The following is a 25,907-nucleotide window of genomic DNA, read 5'->3' on the forward strand; positions in this document are numbered from 1 at the left end:
AATAATACTGGTGATTAAAACAAATAAAGGGTCTACAGAAAATTCCCCTTTTAGGACTTTGGACAATTATTTGGAATGGAAATAAAAATGGAAACCACAAAACTTAATTTCTTTGAGAATATACATCATTTGAATATGTGGCTAGGTGTTATTTTTAGACAGCAAAGGGGAAGAATGAAAATATGTAGGACAACTGTAGAGAAAATGGTTTATATACTACAGCTTGTGAAATCAAGTTCATGAAGGGCCCAACTATGTGTTTTTTACATATCAAGACATCACTGAATCAAAGCCATTTGCATGAATAAGACTACAAAGTAAGTTAAAATATTTTTAAATCCCTTCTGGCTTTTAGTTCACCCACTGATATTTATAAATGTTATAAAACAAATCCCAATTTTAATATTTTAATGGTTGGGGAGGGCACTTTATTCAGCTATACCATACAGGAATTATAAAACGAATACAAGTTATGGGACAGTTCTGCAAAATAAAATTGTATGCATGTATGCAATCTCACATATGCTGAAAAAGTTAATCCTTTTGAAAATAATCTTTTTCTCTATTTTAAAGTAAATAATAAATAAAAAGCACTGCTTCCAACAGCTCGGACATGCAAAGATTTTAAATAATGCTAGTTATCCATTTCTACAGCTGACTAAAATCTGACTAAAACCAATGCTGGTATTGTCAGGAGTTTTATTTTTCAGATGTTACTGAAAGAGATGCCTAGTTGGAAACTACAGAATTGAAGTGCAGATTGATTTCTTTCTATAAAATCTAATACAACCTTTGCTGTTGCACACACATATTCATGCCACTTCACAAAAACTTTAATTGAGAAAATGTACTTAGAAATATGCAAACCACATACAACATGGCTCAGTTTGTCCTGACACTGTCCCCTTTGGCTTTTGTTGTTATGATGTATATTCTGGCACATATTTGCTTACACACATGTAACAATAGTCAAAATGCTGCCATTGCTCATGTTGGATGTAAATGGTACGACCACACACATGAAAAATTTATGTGTGTAGTTTTGGAAAAACTGATATCCTGTGTTTATGATGTATAAGAACAGAAGTATAACTATACAGGAAATGAAAATAAGTTTGATTGAAAAAAATGAAATATGTCTGTTTCCTTGAAAGTGCACGTGTCCAAGTTTGATAATTCTCTGTTTTGTTGTTGCCTGATTGTTTATAATAAATATCCATTGTGGAATACGTTTGACTTCTATTACTCAGAAATACTGATACATTAATCTTCCAGAAAGGATCAGGAATTCATTTAAGGCAGCTAAGCAAGAGCAAAGATCTCTCATAGTAAATTTATTCTTACTGCATGCCTTTGACGTTTCAAGAATCTGATTCAAAGAAGAAAAGCACAGATTTCCAAATTCAAGCTTCTTAAGTACCCCTTATAAATGCAAACACTGATTCAAAAACAGTAATATAAATGTAGAAAACATCACTGAAATGTGGGCTACAGAGAATTACAATGGACTTAGAGAACCACATTAAGTGGGACTATGTCAGAGAATGACAAAAACTTATACACTGATTTCACATAATCACTGTCTTCATTACAAAACATTTGCATAATTCCCAGTTTAATAACACATCCTTTGCTATCAGATTAAATTCAAATGCTAAAATTATATTATTATATTTTATTACAAATAAGCTTTCTGAGAACTTATGAAGGAACAAAAAATGCCACAATATAATATTAATAGCTAAAAATAAAAAGAGTTTTCCTAAAAAAAAAAAAAAAAGAAAGAAAGAAAAGAAAAACAATTTACTGACACTATAGCCCTATTCAGGAAAGATGTGTATCTTACCAGTATTAATTATAAATAAAGAGTTTTGCCATAAGATAGTATTACAGTAGTAAGCTAACACTTGCAGTTTAAATGTTCTTTCTCTGTCTGAATTCTGGACTGTTTTCTGAAGGATGAAATCAACTAGCCCGATCCCTTAGGTGACACAATAGCACGTGACAAAGACTGTCAAATATGATGCAAAACATTATAAATGGTCCTCTTGAAATTTCCATTTGCATGTTAATATTTTAAAGATGTCTCACACATTCAGTACCAGTTAAATGCAATAGAATTTTATCCTTACATTAATTTAGACAGATAAAAAGATTAGACTAAAAACAGTCTAAAACTTCAGAAGTTTGTAGTTCAATATACTAGCATGAACATAACACTGAAGACAGTGTTTTCTGAGAACAGTAAAAACATTAGTACAAATTTTATCAACATGAAAGACTGGTACATTATGTTTCCATAGATATGCTAGCGAAGTTCTCTTTTAGATAAAGCAGAAGAAAATGGGATGGCAAATCAAAATGAGTGAAATTTCAGGTGCAAAATTTCCCTATCAACTCTCACATTGCTCACATGGGAACTTATTCATCTTTCTACATGTCAAAGAATAAGCTGGCATAATTATATCTATTAAAGAGAACTACCTTGTTTAGCTATATTACATTTCTTTAGATTAAAAAAAACTTGGAGAAATACTTTTCATTACAATACCTAAAAGACTGGAAAGGTATTACTGTTTCAGCTAGAAGCTATTGTTTTGTAGAAATTCTAGCTGAGTTTTAGTGATCACACAGTGATAGAGTGGTTTGAGTTGCAAGCAATCGTCAAAGGTCATCTGGTCCAACTCCTGAGCAGAGTCTGTCCCAACTATCCTTACTATCATTTTCTATCTGTACAATTGGCCAGATGTATTTAGCACATTTCATTGAAAACAGCAATTTAAAGCAAACTTTCTCCTAAGTATTCAGAAAACAAGAAATTTCAAACTACAAGTGTGCAGAAGTAGGATTATCCTGATTGTGAATTACAATTGGAAGAAAAATAATTTCATCCTAATATACATAAGTGTATTTATGAATTCTTAAAACAATTAGAAATTAAAAATAGCTTTCTGGAATATTGCCTACCAAATGTAAGATTAACTAAGCATAAGCTTTCCACATGATATGAGACATAAAGCAAGGCACTTAAAAAACACTGCACTTTCAAGAATATTTTGACTCACAGTGAAATGACAGAGTGAGTTTTAAATGAAGAATGAAAAACCATCACAAAATAGTAAGCATTTATACACTGGTTTGGTTTAGAATCCTTCTTTTTTTTTTTTTCTTTTCTTTTTTTCCCAGAAAGGAAATGAACAATCAAATCAAAACAGCATACGTACAGAAGAAACAACATCGAGTACATCACAAGAACAAGAAAGAAACACATTTGCGAAAGAACCATTGATGTTTTTACCAGTGGGGGTTCCAGGGTTTGGAAAGGGAAGGTAGTACCAGTCTGAGGAATACCAGGACAAGGAGCTTAAAATGTGGACAGCACAAAGAAACAGTTGGAATAGAGCAATGAATCTCAAATTCATGTTGACTAAGTATAGGGCTTTCTGCCTATTGCTGAAGTTGATGTGGGACCAGAAACAAACTTATATAGCACTGGCCTTCATGAAAACATGAATGTACTCTCACAAGAGTCAAGAGAAGTCTTTCTTTGAATTTGGCAAGAATAATTTGACTTACATGTAGTAAACTCACTTATAGTTAGTCATTAATATGCTTCTCTGCCAGATTCAGAAGACATGAAAAACAGGCTACAATGTACATTTTATATTATGCCATTCCCATGGGAATCAATAAAATGATTGTTAATGAGTAGTAATTTGTTACTCATAGAATAAGTATCTCCCTTGAAGAAAAAGAATGGGAGAAAGTTCCACATCTGTCATTGGTACTTCCTTGGAGGTATTTTTACAGGTGGCTACTCATACAATTGCAAACAGACATATAATGTCATGTATCCCATAAAATCTAGGATACCTGAAAAATGTTCATCTAAGGATTTCCTCAAACAGGCACTGGCTTGGCTCTCATAATGCTATCAGGTTTTAATACCAGCAGCTAGACAGCTCTTTTGTATATTTCTTTTCAGTGAATTGAGAAACGTGTGCTTTATAATACAGAAAACACTATAATTTGAAGGGATCATAATCTCATAGAATAAAGTAACTCTAAGAAGAAAATGAGAAACCTTTCTTTTGTTTGGCTTAGTGTAATTACTCTATCTTGACAATGCTGTCACTGCTTGTCAATAACAAAGAAAACCAAAACACATGATCCTAACTGTAGAATTCTCTTAGTTTGCTAAATGGAAATTTTGACTGAGAATACAAGCAAAAATTGAGATTTTCACTTTCCTCCTTCAACATTTTGCTAATCAAAAGACGTCTCCTGTGTTTGAGCTTAGTGTTTCTCTGAAAGGTATATCCATTTTTTATTTTTAATTCTTAGTTCTTGAGGTTGATGGTAACATATCATGGCAACTACTCTTACAAGACATTTTACAGTATTTTAGAGTACTGTTGAGGTATAGGAACATTTAAACGTCAAGTAGTTTTCAGAGCAAAGACGAGCCACCCATAAACATTTATACCTCTATATTAGAGAAGAACCATCTCTCCCCTGGTATCAACTCCTGACCACATTAGATAAACCTAGCCAGTGGCTGGTCCTCTCCTCACTAACCACCCTCAAATCCTCACTGGATCCACCACTGATTTCCTGTGTTTGCACAAACCAATGCAGCAATAAAGCTACATTCAAAACACAACATAAATACTACAGGAGGACTATAGCACAAGACTTGGTGTATGTAGAGGTACACTTTTTTTGTTGTTGTTGTTGTATTTATTTTTTAAACAAATACTGGGAACACTAAAATAAAAAGAAATAAAAAGGAAAAAAAAATTTTAAAAAGCTTGCTGCTCTTACATCTAGCATGCCAGTTACTGTGCAAATCCTGAGAAAGGAAGGAAGAACAAAGCAGGGAGAGTTGACGCAAAAAATCAAGAAGTTTAGAATACATAATTATAATAGGAGAGAACCACTGGTTTAACACTCTTACAGAAACAAAAAATTCTAATGGTGTTCAGGAGCTGTACAGTGCTGACACAAAGCTAACAACAGAAAAAAATAAAGAAAAGGCAGATGTGTTTAATAATTACCGCGCTCATTAGTGATGACTGAGGAAGGGAGGACATTTAGTTCAACGAAAAGGAAACAGGAAAAAAAAGATAAAATTGATAAATTGTTTTCAGCAAACACAGAATTGATTTAGTATTGCTTTTGGCAAAATTAATACTATACTAAAATATAAGGACCAAATAAATGGAAAACAAACAAACAAACAAAAATTCCCTGAAATGAGGAAGAAAATACTTCAGCATCAGTAGAGTTAATTATGCAATGCTCAAATAATTGTTTTTATCTGCATTCAATAGCAGGAATTTCTCGAAACAGAGGTAGCTGTTCATCTTAAAAATCAAATTATAAACAAATATTTAGTAACAGAAATATTGTCCAAAATCTTAAAAGATTGTGCAAAATAGTTTTCAGTAAAATAGTAAAGTAATGGTTAAAAAACTTGTGTGACAGATAATTGTATCAGTGTTCAATTTACAATCATGTGACCAAAGTTTAGCCATTAGAGTTCACTGTATTATTATTATTATTTTTTTACTCACTTAAATCTAGCTGTCTATATTTAACTTATAATTTTACTGTGCAGCACTTTTGGAGAAACAGCATTTCATTATCAGTTTTGAAGCAATCCAGCCAAATTTAATATTCTATTGTACTGATTTGATACAAGTAATTCAATAGTCAGGAAATAAGCTACATAAAAGATTTACAGACACAATAGCTAATGAGATATGAAGTGTTGCAGGTATGATCTATGAGCCCCAAAATGCAATGATGATTATGCAGTCAAGCTTTTTTACCTGGTTTTTAAGATAAAAACATGTTAAAAGATTTGGTCACTGTAGGATTCAAACACAAAAATACACTGTAAAAAATATTGTACATAAGGGGAGAAACTGTGCTTTGGTAGCCTAATAGTCATGTAAAAATGAGACTAACCATTGCAGACAACATAGGAAGGTAATCAAAGCACTTACTGTCAAACAGAAGAAAGAAACTGACAGTGAACTGACAACACAGGGGGTAGAAAGCTGAAGTTGTACAAAGTCAAAAGTGAAGCACTTTTTTATTTTATATTTTACAGATAAACATAAATGCTTATTTCAAAGAAGCAGCTTTCCCAGAAGACCTTTCTCCAAACATCAAATAGAGTTTTTTCTTGAACTTCACTATTTAACCTATTGTTTAACTAAATTGTCTGATTTAAAGTCTGGCCAAATCACGTGGGAGCTTTTAAGTTCATTTTATGCTGAAACCGGTTAAGGACTTCTGAAATGCTATAAATGTATAAACATTGTTTGTAACTAGAACCTGCTTTCAATTTTACATGCAGTCTCTTCTTCACTTCTTCAAAATGATGGGTAAGCCTCCTTTGAGACAGTTCTGAAACTTATTTACTATTGACAAGTATGGGCTTAAGTAGATCAATTACATATAAGACACTTCCAGATATCATATCTTAGCTTCAGACTCTAGATACATATTTAAAGGTTTCTTTCAAATTTTCTTCTACAAAATGTAAACGAGAAATGTTTGGATATCATTTCAATTAAATTATTACCTGATCCCTCTTCAGTCACCATGCCAAGGCCTTCTGCTTTGTTTTGACGTTCAAATGCATTTAGATCAAGAACACTGAAATGAAAAAAAAAAATAATTGTATTTTTGAAAGGTAGAGAAGGATTTGTGATTTCATTTAAGCATATAATCATACTAGTGTCAAAGCAATATATTTCAGTGGCATACTATACCCATCTGAATTTTTAAAGTAGATATTTTCTTACCTACAGGACTGCATAAGACCAGCAAGACTCTGAAAGAAACCCACATCTTTCTTATCCTTGAGGTAGTCAAGCATTTTCTGCAGTAAAAACAGATCACATGTTCAGAGAATTAATATTTACACTACACGTTATTCTAGTTTTCATAATACTATACCAATCCTAAATTACTAATGATATTGGTGTTTCAAAATATCTCTAATATTTACAAATTATAATGAGAAAAGTGGAGGTGTCAAAAATAAAAAGAACAATTAAAGCCCATATCCTTGAAAGAAAATGCATCTATTTTGTTTGCTTCTCCTTAAAACATGGAAAATAATTAAAGTCAACTTAGTCAGCAGAATTTTAATGTTTAAAATACATAGGATGTAACTACTACTCAGCAATGCATTTCTATTCACTTCTATTTCAGCACGAGCCTGAGATTTTCATGGCTTTAATTTATTTTAGCTTATTTTAGATGCAATAGCATGTCAGTAGTCAGAGGAGTGTTTTTACATTTGTTTTAGCTGCAGTGTAATCAGTATTACTTTTCTGATAATAAATTACAATAACAAGAAGTTATTCACTGGAGTGAACTCTGATTCTAGAACGAATATGCTGTCAAGTGAAGATACAGGATCAAACCAGAGGCCCAGATGCAAAAAAAAATCACAGTGGTCAAAGATCATTTTCAGCTGGAATGCTGTAAGAATTCACTTTGTGAATGAGATAAAGCTCTTTTTACTTTTACAAGTAATAAAAAGAATAGGAAAAAAAGGTAATAAGCAAATTCCAAAATGAGAAAGAAAAAAATCAGACACTGTTAACAGAACGTATTTTCACAACCTTACACAGATCCAAGATGGTGGAAAAAGAACCCACACCATCAACAGAAAACTAATTGTAGTAAAGAATGCCAAATGATGATGACTTTTCAAAATTGCTTCCACATTTCTTCCTCTGCCTTTGCCATTATTCCCAAGGAAGACTGAGGAGTTCATGCTAGGGCCCCAAAAAATTGGAAAGGTGAATATAACACCTGAGAAAAGGAGTAGAAATGAGGCAATTGAAAAATAGCAATTCTTACTATACTAGTGATGCTTTTATTTTATATATATGTAATTTAGACTACAAGGATTAATATATTAACCAGATTCATAATTGTCCTGCATTCTGTTTAAAAATTTTAACTTTTTTTTTTTATTATTATTATTTTAAAAAACTACATTGTTGCATTACAAATTCAGATTAAATAACTATATACACATCATATAAGTCCCTTTTTGTCAGGACAACACAAAGAACTGGCAAACATTCAAGTGGATACTTCTCTAGATAATTTGTGTACTTTCAGGTCACTTACTAGAAACTGGCTGTCCTCAACTTCTTCAATGGCTAGTTAACAGAGGAGCCTAACTATTCCCAGTTTCCTGTAAATGTAGTAATGGCATGTCTGAAACCTTCCCGACTCAGGAATCTTGAACTACTACAGAACACTGAATGCAGTCTGTATGAGGCAGACAAGTAATAATCAACAGTGTAGAATACCATCAAAATACCAGACGTGCCCTCTGCTCACTACATTATGTCACCATAAACTAAAAAATCAAGTTTGAGTTCTCCAGTTTTATCACAAAGACTGTCCACAGTATAAACTAGGGACTTCTGATGTGTAAAAATTTCTCTGTGAATACCGAGACCAGTGATTTTTCCCTGTTGTCTACGAGACACCTCCCAGAAATTATTTCGCAAAATTTTCACAGGATATAACAATTTAACATAATTTTTCTCCATTCCAGATATACTGAAAAACATTTTATTCTTTCATGGTTTTATGATTTCTGGTTATTGGTACTTCACATCATAACATTATGTAGTACACTGGGAGATAAAAAGTTAATGCTCCAGTTCTGGGCACCTGTCCAGAATAGAATAACTATGTTCCTCGGAAGACTGTTTGCTGTTCTGTTAGCAATCCTGCTCAGAGAGAATGCATATAATATCTCTGTAGGTCACCTGACAACCCTCTTTTCAATAGTCAGGCTCTCTCACTGCTGTTTGTCCCGACTGCACACTATTAGTATAAGGACTTCTGTGGTGGTTTGGTTTTTTTTTGTTTTTGTTTTTTTTGTTTTTTTGGTTTTTTTTTGTTTTTGGACACTCTCTCATTATATCTGGTTTATTAGCTCCAATTCTAATTATATTGTATAATAGTGTGTCATTTTGAATTTCTGGTGCTATATCTAGTAAATTAGTCTGTTTCTCCTCAGATCATTGCCACTGTTTTTAATTATTTGGGGTTCCCTGTCTTTCTTTTTCTACAGGTACGTATCTGCAGATCTGTCCACCCTGCTAGTCAAGGGAATCAGGCCAAACCAACTCATAAATTGTCAACAAGCCTTGCATTCTACAGATTAATTATATGTAGAGATAAAAATAATATATCTAACAAAAAAGGTATTATTTTGTAATCTGTTTTCTTTTGGGGATGATATTAAGAGTATAAATAACACTTGAAAATAGTCTTACTACATAATTAATTACAATAATAAAGACTTAATTATAAAGTTCTGTACCAACTAGAATAAGTGAAAATAGACAAATACTGTACCTGCTGAACAGTAGAATTTCCTCCATTTAAAATGGCAATTCCTAGCTTCAGGGTAGCTGCAACCATTGGCCCCATCTCACCTTAAAATAATAAAAGATATTTTTAGATCACACTTTAAAACAAGAATATTCTATTAACTTACCCATGCATTGACATAACTGGCAGTTATCAGGAGGGGCATTTCTGTTTCTCATGTAAAATAGTATGTTTCATGATAGCTAGCTTGAGTTAATACCTTTGTGAGCACTTTAAGTTCATCAGAAATAACATGAAATCAATTTTAAAAGAAAAAATTACCTTTACTAGCACTGATTGTCTGAAGAACCATCTCAGCAGCACCCCGGTCATGCAGTCTGGCTTGCTGATACAGAAGTTTTTGCTTCTCCATTTCTTTTTCCTGAATAAAAGTTTTAGTCATTTAAGATGAAGACTTCAGTTACTACCAGTTCTCCAAAGGTTTTCTCTTAGTATATGGGCTCTATGGCAACATCATGGACCAACTTAATACAGACAGTGCTATTCAACAGATATTTAACATAGTCAAGAAATATTATCCCCTTGGTATTTTTCTTTAGTATGTTTTTAGTAGTTTATCTGAAAAGAGTTATTTCAATTGTAAATAATTAGGTTAGTTCGAAGCCCATATTAATTATATATATATGTATATATATAACGTATAAAAATCTTGCACTTTTGTGCAACAGTTGACTCTCAATTATCTTCTACAGTGGGACCATAACTTAATACTGCTCAGTATTTGGCTCTTGAGTTGCAAGTTCTTGATGAATACCAGAGTAACCGAAGCATTTCCCCCCCCCCCTTTTTTTTTTTTACAACTCATTACAATACAATAATACAATACAGATTGCCCACCCTACCAACAGAGTATTTGACAGAACGTACTGTGCTTTTATATTTCACATCCTATAGCGGCAACAAACAATACTGCATGGCACTGCTTGAGCAATGGTGAAGTTTGTTCTTTATAATTTAAACTACTACTAAAAAAAACAAAGAAGAGCATAAGGAGCAAACATAAAGGCACAGTTAACTCCAGATGAATTTAAAGTTTCACAAAATTAATTGAAGTCTGCTGGAGAATTGAGGATGACTAAGCAGTATAAGTTGCAAAATGGACGTTGCATAGAGCCCTATGACAGTGAGTCCATCAGATGGCGTGGTAGAAAGCTTACTCAAAAGGAACATGACACAGTCAGTTAGTATCATGTCCAAAAACACAACGCCCAAAACATGTATGACCTAAAAGCAGGAACAGCTGCAGCAGAAGTAGCCGGAATGACAGCTTTGCTGCCATAAACTTTCCATCGAAGTTACAGAAAAAAAGACATTGGAAGATGGAAGAGGTTTAAAAAATGAAGGCTTGCTATATAGAGAATATGAATAATAAAAGAAAAAAAGAGGGAAAAAGATAAATGCATTTAAATGAATGAAGAAAACCTTTAACTCAAAAGCAAACCAACACAGACATTTATGCTGTTACCAGAGAGTTCTCGCCGAGGCTGGCAAATTTGTTTCTTAAATCTTTGATATTATCGTGCTGCGGAAACAAAATTCATCAGGGTTTTTTTTTTTCACACTATTAGCTCTCCTATGGTTAAATTGTATCTTTTTTCCTTAAATTACGTGACAGTGCTAGATGGAGTCGCAAAAAAGGAAAAAATAAAAATAAAAATATGGCAGCTTTGCTTTATATTTAGCCATGCTAAACTTTGAAAGTTTTGCCTTCATGTTTAAACCTCTTCCTGGGAGTTCAACAAAAACAAAACAGAAACATACACACATATACACCTATATGTGCTCACACACACACACACACTATCATAAAACTGTGACATCATGGATTCAATATACCTACAATAAAATATTTTCCTTTGCTTCAATCAGTGTTTAGTTAAAAAAACAAAAAAATAAAAAAAAAATCCTATTTCTTATTCATAGTTACTTTTTGTTTTAGACCCAACAATCTTTCAAGTTGTCTTTCATTGCAAGCTTTATTATTCACAAGCCTTCTACCAGCTATACTACTTTCATTATACAATATTTTTGAGGTGTTAAAAATGGGTACACTAAAGACATACTGGTAGTCTGGTACACTCCAGACTAAAAAAGTAGGTATGCACAATGCTGGCAATGGCACTACAGAAGAACGGAAGAAAGAGATATTGCTGAGGAACTTAAAGTTAGAAGGATGGTATTTCCCATGACACAACAAGCTGTTTAGGTAGCCAGAGTAGACAAAAACAACACAAAACACACACACAAAATAAACACTTCTTCCTAAAGCCATTTGGTGATAAGTCCCACCAAATAGCATGTTGCCTTCTTCAGCTTGACAATGCATTTTCACTATAGATTTCCCTATGCAACATTAATACATAAACATATAAGTCCGGCTGGGAAAGTAGAGTGGTATAAATTCTGCTACCTGGCAGCACTGATTTTTAGTGAGTCATCCATAATACACAAGGTATGCAACATTAATAGAGCTGCTGGCTGCTCAGGTTATACATTTTTCCAGAGGGTATACTTTTTGCTAATAGCTACCTGCGATAACAGGTTGGGGTTTTGTGCTTTACTGTGTCTGTCAGTTAACATCAAGAAAACTACCAAAATAACAAACCAGTGGCTTGAATTTCCTGGCATTCACTGAAATCATGACAACAGTAAGTAAAAATGTTTCATGTGACCTGAAATACTTAAAGCAATTAACCCAAATAAATAAATAAATAATTTTAAAACAAATCTTATGTTTCTTGAGAGCATTACATCTGTATGGAAAAAAGCTGATCACTTAGATATGTATTCACACATTACAAATGTTCTCCAGCAAACTCCCATGACAAAGAGGTATTTTCATCACGCTCTGAAAGCAGAGACTCAAACTACAGGCAAAAAATACAAATTGGGGAAAATGAAAATAAATTCTTTTAAAGTACAGATGACAAAATGTAGTAACAAGATAGAAAGAAAATTACTAAATTCCTAGAAGAGAAAATTATCCTTAAGGTAATTTTTAGTAAAACTGTTCTTTACAATTCTAAAGCCATTTGTCTGTCATCTGCTGTACTTTCTTCCTCTATGTATTTTTCCATAGTTAGAGAATACTGATATATCACAATACCAGACATTTCTATCATTTCTATCATTCTATCAGTAATAACCTTCTATCTAGTAAAATATCAGTAAATACTTTGAAAACCTTTGAAAATGCTCTTCAAGCATCATCACTAAAAGTGATAAACAACTTTACAAATTAACTGCCATTTTCTTAGATACATGCAGCCTGAAGCAATTTTTTAATTTCCTCAAAACTAAATCTATTCAATTTGGATGTAGTAATTCTGGTAGAATTCCTGCAGTAGGGTGTTTATTAAATATTACTAAGCAAACATGCTTTGATCTACTCTATCTTAATACCTTATAGATTCAAAAATATTCCATACAATCCCTCACTATTCATTTCCTTTTTGTAAAAATTTCTCCATTTCAGCTTGCAGCAGTATCCTTACTAATGTCATCCCGTTTACCTTGTCATTCAATTGTATTTTCCTTTCTTGCAAAGAAATTTTCTTTCATACAATACTGCTACCATATTCTTGCTGTACCAATAACGATATCTCTCATCACATTGATTCCCATTTGGTTAGGTAGGAATTAATATTGTTATGAGTCTTCAAGAGGAAAAATACTATATTTAGGGACTTTCAAAATCTGTGTGTTCTCAGCTTCCTGTTGTTTGGTTTTTTTTTCCTGTTGACACAAATCATAGATATGTAACTACGCATTACTTTCAAACTGTGTGGGTAACAAACCCAATGTACTTGGAATAGTTGAAACAGATTTTAAAATATATATGTGAATTAAAAATGAAAAAAAAAACCAAAATTAGTGGATCATTTAGAATATTTTACTATGACTGGATCTGAATTCTGAATTCAGCATATCTGCCAAAATAATCACTGAACCATGTGGCATGCTGGGAAGTACTTTTGCAGAGTACCACACCAATGCAGCTGGACCATGGTAGCATGAAGCAATGCTGATAGACACAGAAGACAAAAGCAGGCAGAAAGCATGAATTATCTTAATGAGTATCCTCAAATCATCATTTATCACCATGTTCCTGATTCCAGGACCTCACGGTCAGAGAGGGAAAAACGTCATCGAAGTGACTCTCACTCTCTCTCTCACTGCCTGGCAGCGGGTGTGGGTCAGTTGCCAAGCTGTGTGCCTTAAAATTCAAAGTAGACTTCTTGGTCTTTGGAAAACTCTCTTTCTCTTATTTTACTTAATTTATTAGCCTCGATTTCAATTAGATTGTATTATATTGTGTCATCTTGTGTTCCAATATCAAAGTTAGTAAAATAAGTTTTCCTCCTTAGATAGTTGCCGCTGCTCTCTTTGTTCCTACAGTCCATTTCCCATCTCCCTACGCCTTCTCTTTTTCCCTTCCCATTTTTGGGGTCAGAGGCCCCACAGCCTACTGCCCCCCCTGTCACAGACATAGATTGATCTAGGTAACTCCATGACAATTGTTTAATTCCTAAGATTTGACAAATTGATCCTAACATTCTTCAAAAGAAACACTAGTAACACTGCGTATGGCACTCACTTTACGCAGGCTTTGTGACAAAGAAAGGTAATAGTGGCTATCTCTGGTAGGCTAGATCCTCCATTAAGAGCCTGCGTTATTTTTAAGTACAGGGGCCTGAAATAAGTGACAGAATAATATATAATTTTTACAAAAATTTACAAAGTTGCTACCAGTAACTGAAATTAAGCTCTTACTGCCCTGTATCTTCATGGAATTAACCAATTAATTTTGAAAAGATAAACTAGGTTTGATTCTTTTTCTTGAGTCACATATTTAGAGCACACTAATATGTAGCAAACCACATGAATTAGTGACTCAAATGTAGAAATCAATTTGCACTCAATTAGTAAACAAACTTCAATTTGAAATAATTTCCTGTCAGATAGAATCAAGGAAGACGCATTCATTCTACAAGGAGTTATTTGCGCAACTGTTCAGAAGGGTAGAAAGTTAACTTAATGACCAAATCTTGGGTAAAGATTTAGTACTTTAAACATCTTTCACATTCTTGAAGTGTAGAGGACTTGTAGAGCTTTATTTCCAGTCTTTTTTACTTGCATATGAAGCATGGAATAAAATATAATCATAGAACCACCAAGGTTGGAAGAGACTTCCAAGACCATCCAGTCCAACTGCCCACCAACCACCAATATTTCCCACTAAGCTATGTCCCTCAGTACAACATTTAAACATTTTTTGAATACCTTCAGGATCAGTGATTCCCCCACCTCCCTGGAAGTCCATTCCACCGCTGGTTGGCTCTTTTGGAGATTTCTCTAACACCCAAACTGAATCTCTGCTGGTGTGACTTGAGGTCATTCCTTCTAGTCCTATCTCTAGTTACGTGGCAGAAGAGGCTGACCACCTCACCACCACCTTCCTTCAGGGAGCTGCAGAAAGTAATAAGGTCTCCCCAAGTCTCCTCTTGTCCAATCACAGTTTCCTCAGCCACTCCTCACAAGGCTTGCACTCCAGACCCCTTACCAGCTTCGTGGCTCTTTTTTGAACACGCCACCCCAGGGCCGCCTCAGTGTCTTTCTTGCAGTGAGGAGACCAAAATGAAACACAGTACTTGAGGTGCAGCCTCACTGGGGCTGAGTATAGAAGGACAACCACTTCCCTGTTCCTGCTGGAAACACCATTTGTTACAATCCAGAATGCCACTGACATTCATGCCCACCTGGGCACAACTGCTGGCTCATGTTCAGACAAGCATCAATCATCATCGCTAGGTCCATTTCCTATGCACAGTCACTCTGCCCCAAGCCTGTAGACCGGCATAGGGTTGTTGTGGCCAAAGTGTAGGACTCAGCACTTGATCTTGTTGAACTCTCAATGGGCTCAACTCAGTAATCTAGCCTGCCCAGATCCCTTTCTATAGGGCCTTCCTACCTCCAGGCTGATCAGCACATCCTGCCAAGTTGGTGTGATCTGCAAACTTACTGAGAGTGTACTCAATACCCTCATCCAAGTCATCAGTAAAAATACCAGACAGGACAGGACCCAGTACAGACTTAACTTTGTACTTCAAGATAGGCAGGCAGGCAGACAAACACAAAGGCACACAAAGGCATATATGGTCTTTACAACAGTTTCCTGTCAAGCATGAAGGAAGCAATAATTAGTATCTTTTTCCTTCTGAAAGCACTTCTCCATCAGAAAGACAGGCTAATTTCTAAGGAACGTATAGCATTTAGCATATGGAAACCATGTAGGGAAAGAGCTAGACAAGTGGTGTTTGAATAACTCAGCAGAAGAAATAAAGATAAGACTGTACTTTATAGACTGACTGCATACTTTCTTTTGGACTTTTTTTTAGTATGTATGATGCGGTTGTAGCAGTTAGAATACTTCTTAAACAATTCTTTGCAGTTCTGGATGAGTACACTCACCTTCTAGATTAATGCTTTTAATGTATGAAGGTGTAACAGAACTGAAGAAACTTTTGATGGAGTGAGAATGAAATAGACTTTGAAGTGTATCTTCTCTTTCTGAAGTTCTGTGGGAAACTCTTTCTTTTGGAAGCTGAATGTTAGTAAGTGCTAGCACCCAAAGCCACAAAGATCTTGATATTTTTTCAAGGTAGAAGTCTAGATCCCCATATTGCCATATGCACAGAATTTTGAAACCACTTAGAATCACAGATTCACAAGGTTGGAAAGGACCTACAAGATCATCTAGTCCAACCTTCCTCCCTTTACCATACCTACAGAAAACCCCTAAACCATATCTCCTAGCTCCCTATGCAGACTCCTCTTGAACACTGCCAGGGATGGCTGCTCCACCACCTCCCTGGGCAGGCCATTCCAGTGCCTGACCACTCTCTGAGAAAAAGTTCCTTCTTATGTCCATTCTAAACCTCATCTGATACACTTCTTGGAACCTGACCGTTAGGCAAATCTGAGCATTCTTATCTCAAGTAAGTCATCTCTACTTAGTTTAGCCTCCATTAGCCTCAAACCAATTAACTACATTTAAAAGTTTAAGAACCAAAAATTATCTACCACACATGCTACAGCTCTGCTCAAAGCATCAACTTTGCAGTATTATCAGCAAGGAGTTTGATTCAGCATTGGAAACTGAGTCCTCTACATGCATGAAGTACGCTGTTAAGTTGGTGCTTAAACTATGTGCCAATTTTTTGTTGAGAGTCATATAAGATTAGGTAAGAAATTGAGTCACTGTACTAATTAAAGCTGCAAAATTTTACACCAATTGCCTCTAAGTTTTTAGGGAAAGCATGGAACAATAAGAAATCATTGCAGTTATGGAGGAGTTTCTATCAAGAAAGACTAACATCTCCATCTGCTCCAATGATTTAAACCATAAATAAGCTACCATAAAACTGTGACAAATATCGAATGAACAATTCTACTATGGTATCATAAATGTGTATCTGCTAACATACAGAAGAAAAGTCCCTTCAGAGCCATATATATCAGTTAAATCATCCAAATTAAGTTATAAACAGAAGGTAGATAACTAAAGTACAGAAAGCAAGAAAAATAATATGAACAAGCCAAGTGACACTCAGTTTTCCCCAAAATGGCAATGTGTTTTTGTATGAACTTTTCCTAAGTATTTCTTGCTGTCTTTAATAAGATTCCGCGCACAAGAAGGGTTTGGTGGAGAGATGTCATGCTAGAACAAAAGCGTTAGAAATGTTTTCAAGAACTTTTAGATGAATTATTCAAGATGTTGGGCCTAAAAGCCACAAAACTAGACCCAGACAAATACACACATATTTTTTTTTTGTTTTACCTTGCTGCGTTGGGATCCTGTGACCTTAAGGAAGGGCAAGGACAAGAAGCGAAATAGCAATAAGAAAAAGAAGTCCAAAATTTTTTTCTGCAGGTGACTGACCAAATACATACACAGAATTGTTTTTTGAAGAGCTAATGCATTATTTGAGTAGAAATTTCATAGCTACAGAAAAAAATAATGTAAAAAAAACAAGAATAATCTTTCAAAGGATAAATTCGAATACTAAACAAGGAACTCAGTATAACTCAGATAAGGAGAACTAATAAAACCCTTGCTGGTAATGTTGTACATTCAACTCAATGACTTTCCATTTATGTACTTCTGCATTTACACACATAACTCTTTTAAATATCTAATAAGCACGTATGAGCATACTGACAAAAACCTACAGAAAGATTCTTTGTTTAGTCAATGATAATGTCATACGTTGCATTTCCAAAAATAAAACTAAAAAAATGGAGCATGGAAATTTGGAATCAGACTTAGTTATTTATCACAAAACAGAAAATAACTTATTACTTTAGTTTGTAATTCAGCTGTTCTACAATTCCTGAGGGACTAAAAGGAACTGGTGTTCTGTATACTGGAAAACAGGGAACATACACTACAGTAGTTCCTTACTATCTCATACAGCATTTAGAAAACAAACATCATTTGATATGTACAAAACAATAAGAGTTAGTTGTAAGCATGCCCCAAATCCTTCCTCAAAAATCAAAACCACATAAGTAGTTTCATATCAGATAAATAATTAATTTATTGTAAATATTAAAAAAGAATATCATCATGCATTGCCTGTTTCTGTGCTTTAGTAAATGCACTAAATACAGGTATTAATTGATTAGCAAATACAAGACATCTTTTAATGCTAGGATCTATATCCTCACAGTTTTCACAACCTAACTCTCATCACTGTCCTTCAGAATAGCAAATTTCTCTTGATTTTCATTTTCTTGGTGGAAAAAGAGAGACAGATCACAGAGCAAATACATAACAAGGGCTCACATCTCTTACTGTTGCAATAAACTCATGTATTTGTGTTTCCTCTTACAGAGGATAGCACTAAAAGCTCTATATTAATCCACAATAAATACAGCTTTCCTACTTTCAAGATAAGAAAATGCTTGGCAGTGTTAATTTAAAAAATAATAAACAACAACAAAAACAAAAACAAACAAACAAAAAAAATCTTTTATTAAAAAGTACTGATGTATATACAAAAATAAAAATATATGTAAAAACTGAAGTTGAATCTGATACCTTGCAAGATAGTCTGTTAGTATCAGACTTCTAAAATAAAATACCATAATATTTCTCCTCAGTAACTAGACAATTAAAGTCAATCAACTAAACATGCAAGATGTATTAAGCTACTACATATATAGAAAACCTTTTGTGACAAAACATGTTTTTGTTTCACTGCTGTGAGTCTGATGACTCATTTTTGCCAATTCAGTTTCTGACTTTTTCATAAGCTGCAATAAGCAATAAACCAAGAAACATAAATGTCAATTGGAAGCTATGAAAAATATCTATTATGAGGGGAAAAAAAATACAGGAAAAAAAAAAAAATCCCAAACATCAACAAGAAAAATACTACCAAGGAAAAAGAAGTATAATCTTACTTCAAAGCTCTTCACTTCTTCTTCACCATCATCATCTTCTTCATCATGGCAACTCTGATAACATATGAAAAGAAAACAGTTACTAACAATCTCACGAAAGGATAAGGATTAGTTGACTTAATACAGAATTTCTCTTGATCTTCATCAATAATGTTATTAAAACAGAAAAAACGAAAGAGGTAATGAAAAAGTTACCTTTGCCATAATGTCAGCATAAGCCATATAGAGAAAATCTTCCTCCAATTTGCTGGGTAATGAAGGAAAGAGAAAAGAAAGAATCTTAGAGCAATAATAGTAGAACTTGCACTCCAAAATATTTTTCAGCACCTTAAAAATCACTTAAAGTATTTCCATACTCATAATTACAAAAACCTGTTTTGAAAATGAGGACTTAATTAACTAATATAAAATGGAAAGTAAGGCTACCTACAAACACAGTGCCCAGATATTAAAAAGCAGATTCCAATGAGGACAGCGTGGTTAATTTTTTAATTATTTCTAGAAGTATAATTAATAATTAGAGTATCATTTTCAATAAGGAAGTCAGATAGAAGAGATAATAATTCCAGAGCACTGCCAGAAGTACAGCATCCACATCTATGAAAAAGTTTCTGAGTCATCTGCATGTCTCTGTAAAACTTATTAAATGTTATTATCAGTCATGTTATAATCTCTCCTATGTATACATATTCACACGTTCTGCCCTAAACCATGCAATCTGAATTACATACACAGATAACTTCAAACACAGACGTAATCTGAAACTATGCATACACTCTGCAGAGCATTTCACACTATTCCTACCATTTTTCAGTTAAGGCTGTTCGACTGAATAGCAGAATAAGTTGATGTAATGGGTCCACTCTTTTAAGGCTTTCATCTTCTTCTGGTGGCTCCTCTCCAGGTTTCTTTAGAGAAAAACAAGATAAAGAAAACAAAAAAAAAGAAAAAAGAAAAAAGAAAGAAAAAAAAAGTATATTAAATTATCCATTGTGAAAATTATTTTTCTCTTCCCTAAGTATTAAACACTTGTGTACATTATCTTGACATGGACAGTCAGGAGAAGACAAGCAACTACACCATGAAGCCTGTATTATGTGCAAAGCTTGGGAACTCCTCTCTTCATAAAGATCAACTCTCGTTTTCAAATTCATAGTCCCTCTCTATGTTAACAAGCTTAATCAGTGACAAGTTAAAATCCATTGTCTGAATTGCTATTCCATGTATAATGTTCCCTGAGGAACAATATTCAAACTCAAAGCTCACCAACAGCTTTGGCCAGAAGGACCAATGTCTACCAACAACAAGAGGGTGATGAAACAATAATGTATAATAAATGATTTATATTAATCAATTTTTATATATGTATACAAATACATACAAATGACTGTTTCACAAACTATCATACTTCTATTATTAGTAAAGACAGTTATGCTGCGTATGTTAAGTTCACTTCAGATGACAATATTTTCAGTATCAATAGCAAAATCTGAATACAGCAAAATAGAGTTGAAATTATGTCTTACCATTATGGGGGATGCTCTCCTGCTCTTTATTTCAATTTCATTTGGGATCCTAATCTTTCTCTTTAATTACATGGCAGCATTCCATAACGCTAACATTCATAAAACCTCTAATATAACCAACATTGATGAAGCAAATAGCAAAAGTTCCATTAATATTTCATGAAAGTTATTAGTTTCCAGAGATTTAATTCAAATTAAACGGAGGATAAAATTCACCACTGACTAAGTTAAAGCATTTCCTGGCATTTCTGAGAAAATAAGCTTTCTCAAATTTTAGTGTTTTGAGACATTTTTCCTATAGTTATTTAAATTCAAAAAGTTTAAAGCAAACTTAAAATAAAAAGGAAATAAAAACAACACTGTTGCAGTTTTATTTGCCCTTTCTAAACATTAAGATCTAAAAGAGTTACTTTAATGAAATCTCATTATTAATCGTCTATTAAACACATTGTTTCCATAAGTCATTACGGTTCAGTAAAGCTTACCAACAAACTACTAATAAATTTATCACATTAGTTCAAATTTTCCTAAAACCACTGTAAACAAAATAATTTAAATTTCTTTTTATGATTTTAAATTTCCAACTCTGAAATCCTAGCTTCATTAGAGGCTTGATCTGTTGAATCAGAATTAAGAACAAGCAGAATTAAACTCCTTAAATAGATTCAGGAAGTATATCTATATCAACCTAGTCATTTACTTAAATGCTCATCTCCTACATCCAGAAAATGCCCTTTACACCAGCCTGGATGGTCTGAATTTGGCAAATTCAGGAAGTAGAGAGTTTTTGTAAAGTTTTCATTGCATTTCTTCTTTTAAATTATTTACTCTTAGCTGAAAAGAGAGTCAAAATTTCTAAGTACTGTGAAACAATGTACTAAGGCATAGTACATTATGTTTGCTGACTACAGAGATCTAAAGAATGAGAATTCTTGGCTACACTCTCTGAGCCCTAGATTGTTTCTGTTTCGTACTTGAGTTCAGAAACACCAGGCCTTTTAACTTCAAGAACAATCCAAGGCTCTTTCTCCCCTTCCTGATGAGCCTGGCCCTCCTCATTGTAAGAAGACTGACTTGGCCCTGACAGAGACGGAAAAAAAAAACCCCAAACAAACAAAAAAAAAAACTTCCTAGCACAATCATTCCTTATCCTAGGTCCTATCCAACCCTCACAAAAAACTAGCTTTCTGAGAGACAATTATAGAAGGATGAGGACACAAGCCTCTACTGAAAACCATCCAAGGGATTATCAGGCATTGAGTCTAACACTTGACTGCTGATAAAAATCCTTATTTCCATGACCAGCATTCCAATAGGATTCTTAGGCACTGGTAAGTCCCAGTGAACAACCTTTTCATGTCTACATCTGAGGAACTGTCTCATCTATGAACTAGAACTCCTCTGGTTTCCTATTCTAACCTTTTGACTTAAATGGTTTTAACAGGGGTTATAATATCTTCAGAAACATAAAAATTAATGGCGAAGAAAGAAGGCAACAAACTGTTCCCATTCTGCACAGGGCAGGTGAAGAAAGGGAACGTCATATGCTGGCAAAGACAAGAAGTTTAATAACAATGGTACTCTGAAGCCCTGAGGCAGATTGCCTAAGGAAATTTGGTAATCTCCTGGGTGTTCTTTTTTGTGATTTTTAATACCTATCAGAATGTCTTTGTTGTAGCTCACATTTTTAAGTAGAGATAGCTCAGATAATCTCTTACATGACTCAGAGGCTTATGATTATACAATATGAACGTTAAACCATAATACATTCCCACAACCCTTTGCACCCACACATACTGCTAAATCTTCTATCAGTTTGTCTTCAAAATAGTGCTCTTCTGTTTCAATCCAAGATTTATCATATCCTTGAAGAAAGAGATTGACAGCTCGGTGCCTAAAAGGGATAGTTAAAAGTTATAAATTCATAAAGAGAAGATCTGTTCAATATAAATTTCATTTTGCTTGAATAACAGTCCATACATTATGGTTACCATTTTAAAAGGAAGCAGAATTTCCATTGGAAACCATGTCCAAAGCAATTATTTTAAAATTGATCTTTACATTCAAATTTTCTATTCAAAATAGTTACACATTAATATTTGTTAATTTTATGTTAAAAAATAATAACAACATTTTCTGTAATTAATAATAACAAATTGAACTTGAAAGAAATAAATTGTTTTGCCGCATTAGTGAATTTTATTTTAAAATGAAATATTATTTTAATTTCAATATTAAGATAACAGCAATGGACAGCACTGGATTGTGCTCAAGAACTTTTGTAAATGTTCAAGATTAGACTCACACATTTAAAATCCTAAATTGTTTGATTTTGAATGAGCTGTTTCTTTTACCCTCTCCCCCCCCTCCCTGGTTTCAATACTAAGCAGACCACGTGATAAAGAAGTATCCGTGAAGAATTTCATTGATATACTTATCTAAAACAACTCTCGGTCTCACATACTGAAAAGGAGGATGTACAACTGAAGTATATACAAAAGCTAGTTTTGTACAGGTGCTCTATTTGAAATGCTCTTCCTCAAAGTTCAGGGTAGACTAATTTTCAGATAAATAATATCAGTTTATTTCCTGTGTATAGAACACATAGCATCAAATAATAGAGGCAATTCAATAGTTATCACAGAATTGCAAGGAATGGATGAGTGAAAATTGGGGACCAGACTAATAAAGGACATCTGATGGCTGGGGTCTATTACAGGTCGCCTGACTAGGAAGAGGCTGTACATGAGGCCTTCTAGCTTCAATTACAAGAAATGTCGCATTCATGGGCTCTTATCTTGATGGAGGACTTCAAACACCCGGATGACTTCTGGAAATGCAATACAGTGGGCTGCAAGCAATTCCAGAGGCTAATAGAGTGTGTTGGGAGCAACTTACTCATCTAACTATTAGATAAACCAACCAGAAGAGGAGTGTTACTGGACCTGCTTTTCACTAATTCAGAGGAGCTCAAGGAAGACGTTAATATTGGAGACTCTTTAGGCTGTAGTGACCATGGCCTGGCTGAGTTTGTGATATTGAGGAACATGGGCCTGCCAAAAAGCAAAGTCAGGACCCTGAACTTCAGGAGAGCAAATTTCAGTCTGTATAAGGAATTTCCAGATGAGACCTCTGGAGAAGCTGTCCTTAGAGAAAGAGGAGCAGAGCAGAGCAGGCAACTCTTTAAGAACACTCTTCTGATAATACAAGAGCTCTCTTTTCCCACAGAGAAAATAAGCAGAGAAGAAAAAAAAAAAAGAAAAAAAAAAGCAACAAAAAACCAGCATGGCTGAGAAAGGACTTGCTGGTCAAACGGAGATAAAGAATGACACATACAGGCAGTGCAAGCACGGATGGGCATCCAGGAAGAATATGTATTGCTGTCCGCACATGCAGAGCTAGGACCCAGAGAGCAAAAACAAAACGGAACTGAATTTAGCAAGTGATACGAAAAATAACAAAAAGGGATTCTACAGGTACACTTATCAGAAGATGCTGGCCAAAGAGAATGTAACTCCTCTCATAAATGAGAAGGGAAAACTGACTATAACAGACATGGAAATGGCTGAGGTACTAAAGTTCTTTGCCTCAGTCTTCAGTGGCAGTCAGGATTCTCATTTCTCTCACATTCCCTGGCCGCACATCTGTGAACCCCTAGGTGGAACTGTGGGTGTAAAATCTCTCCCACTGTAAGAGAAGAGTAAGTCCAATATACCACCTCCCAAAACTGAATGGGCAAAAGTCTACAAGGCCCGGTGACATGCACCCTGGAATTCTGAAAGAACTGGCAGATGTGGTTGCCAAGAGATTCTCCATCATATTTGAAAAGTTGCAGCTGTCAGGCGAAGTCCCTGTTGACTGGAAAGACAGCCCATTTTTAAAAAAGGGAGAAAGAAAGACCCAGGGAATTACAGACCAGTGAGCCCCTCCTCTGTGCCTGCAACAGATCCTCCTGAAAGACACATCATAGAATCATAGGATTTCAACTGGAGATCACCAAGTCCAAATCTTCTGCTAAAAGCAGGTTTCCTACAGTATATTGAAGAAGGAAAGGGTTCAGGCAAGTCTTGAATATCTAAAGAGAAGGAGCCTCCATAATCTTCCTGGACAGCCTGCTCCAGTGCTCCATCACCCTCACAGTAAAGTTCTTCCTTGTCTTTGTATGGAAATTCCTGCATTCCAGTTTGTGTTGACTGTCCCATCAGTGAAAAGAGCTTGGCCCCATCCATTTGACTCTCACACTTCAGATATTTATAAACGCTGATGACATCACCTCTCAGCCTTCTCTTTTCTAGGCTAAACAGACTCAGGTTTCTCAGTGATCCCTCATAAAAAAAATGATCCATGCCCCTCATCATCTTTGTGGCCCTCCACTGGACTCTTTCTAGATGATCCCAAATTTTTTTGAATTAGGGAAGCCAGAACTGGACACAGTACTCCAGATGTAGCTTCATCAGGGTAGGGTAGAGGGGGAAGATTAATTCCCCAACACGTTGACCATTTTCTTCTTAATGTACCCTAAGATACCACTGGCCTGCTTGGCCATAAGTGCCCACTGGTGGCTCATGGCCAGCCTGCTGTCCACCAGGGCACCCAAGTCCTTCTCTGTAGAGGTCCTTCCCAGCAGGTCAGTCAACGTGGTTATTTGTATCTATGTGAGGACTCTGCACTTCCTCTTGTTGAACCTCAGCATGTTCCTCTTTACTCAGCTCCCCAACCTGCCTACATCTTGTGGAAAGCAGCACTGCACTCTGGCATGTCAGCCACTCCTTCCAGCTTTGTATCATCAGCAAACATGCTGAGGGTGGACTCTGTGCCTTTACCCAGATCATTGATGAAGATGTTGAACTAGGCCAGACCTAGAAGCAACTCTTAAGGAACACCACTAGCTACCAGCCTCCAACCAGACTGCCCTGCCTACCAAAACACTCTGAGCTCTGCCATTCAACCAGTTCTCAATCCACCTCACTGTCCACTCATCTATCCCACACAACCTAAGCTTCATTACTAGGATGTTGTGGGAGACAATTTCAATTTCCTTGCTGAAGTCGAAATATACACAACATTCACTGTTCTCCATGCCTCTTCCCTGCCGGTGATAACATCACAGGCTACCAGGTCAGTTAGCATGATTTTCCTTTGGTGAATCTGTATTGACCACTCCTCGTAACCTTATTCTCTTCCAGTTTCTTGGAGATGACATCCAGAACAAGTAGTTCCATCTCCTTTCCAGGGATGTAGGTGAAGCTGACTGGCCTGTAGTTTCCTGGTTCCTTCTTGCCCTTTTTGAAGACTGGTGTGACACTGGCTATCCTTCAGTCTTCAGGCACATCTCCCATTTTCCAAGACCTTTCAAAGATGACTGAGAGCAGTTTGGCAGTCACTTCTGTCAGCTCCCTCAGCACACATGGGTATATCTCATCAGGGCCCATGGATTTTTATGTGTTGATTTTGGCTAGACACTTT

The 25,907-nt window shown here is 35.0% G+C and overlaps 1 protein-coding gene across 10 annotated transcripts in view; it reads right to left on the reverse strand.

Moving 5' to 3' along the window:
• RYR2 (ryanodine receptor 2) overlaps positions 1–25,907 on the reverse strand; it is a 298,055-nt gene that overhangs the window by 26,380 nt on the left and 245,768 nt on the right. For 6 of the 10 annotated variants that reach the window (XM_085543326.1, XM_085543330.1, XM_085543325.1 and 3 more), the window contains 9 exons: positions 22,239–22,335; positions 19,720–19,823; positions 19,111–19,162; positions 18,916–18,969; positions 17,288–17,311; positions 9,709–9,808; positions 9,412–9,491; positions 6,819–6,895; positions 6,596–6,669 (listed from right to left, as the gene is read on the reverse strand). In XM_085543326.1, coding sequence (XP_085399452.1) covers positions 6,596–6,669; positions 6,819–6,895; positions 9,412–9,491; positions 9,709–9,808; positions 17,288–17,311; positions 18,916–18,969; positions 19,111–19,162; positions 19,720–19,823; positions 22,239–22,335 — 662 coding nt within the window. Of the gene's footprint in view, positions 1–6,595; positions 6,670–6,818; positions 6,896–9,411; positions 9,492–9,708; positions 9,809–17,287; positions 17,312–18,915; positions 18,970–19,110; positions 19,163–19,719; positions 19,824–22,238; positions 22,336–25,907 lie in introns of those variants that run through there. The other 4 variants (XM_085543332.1, XM_085543331.1, XM_085543327.1 and 1 more) reach the window with 2 other exon arrangements.

The sequence above is a fragment of the Coturnix japonica genome, chromosome 3 (assembly GCF_054131305.1).
Source record: "Coturnix japonica strain WE chromosome 3, WE-NBRP24, whole genome shotgun sequence".
In the NCBI taxonomy this organism is placed as follows: Eukaryota; Metazoa; Chordata; class Aves; order Galliformes; family Phasianidae; genus Coturnix; species Coturnix japonica.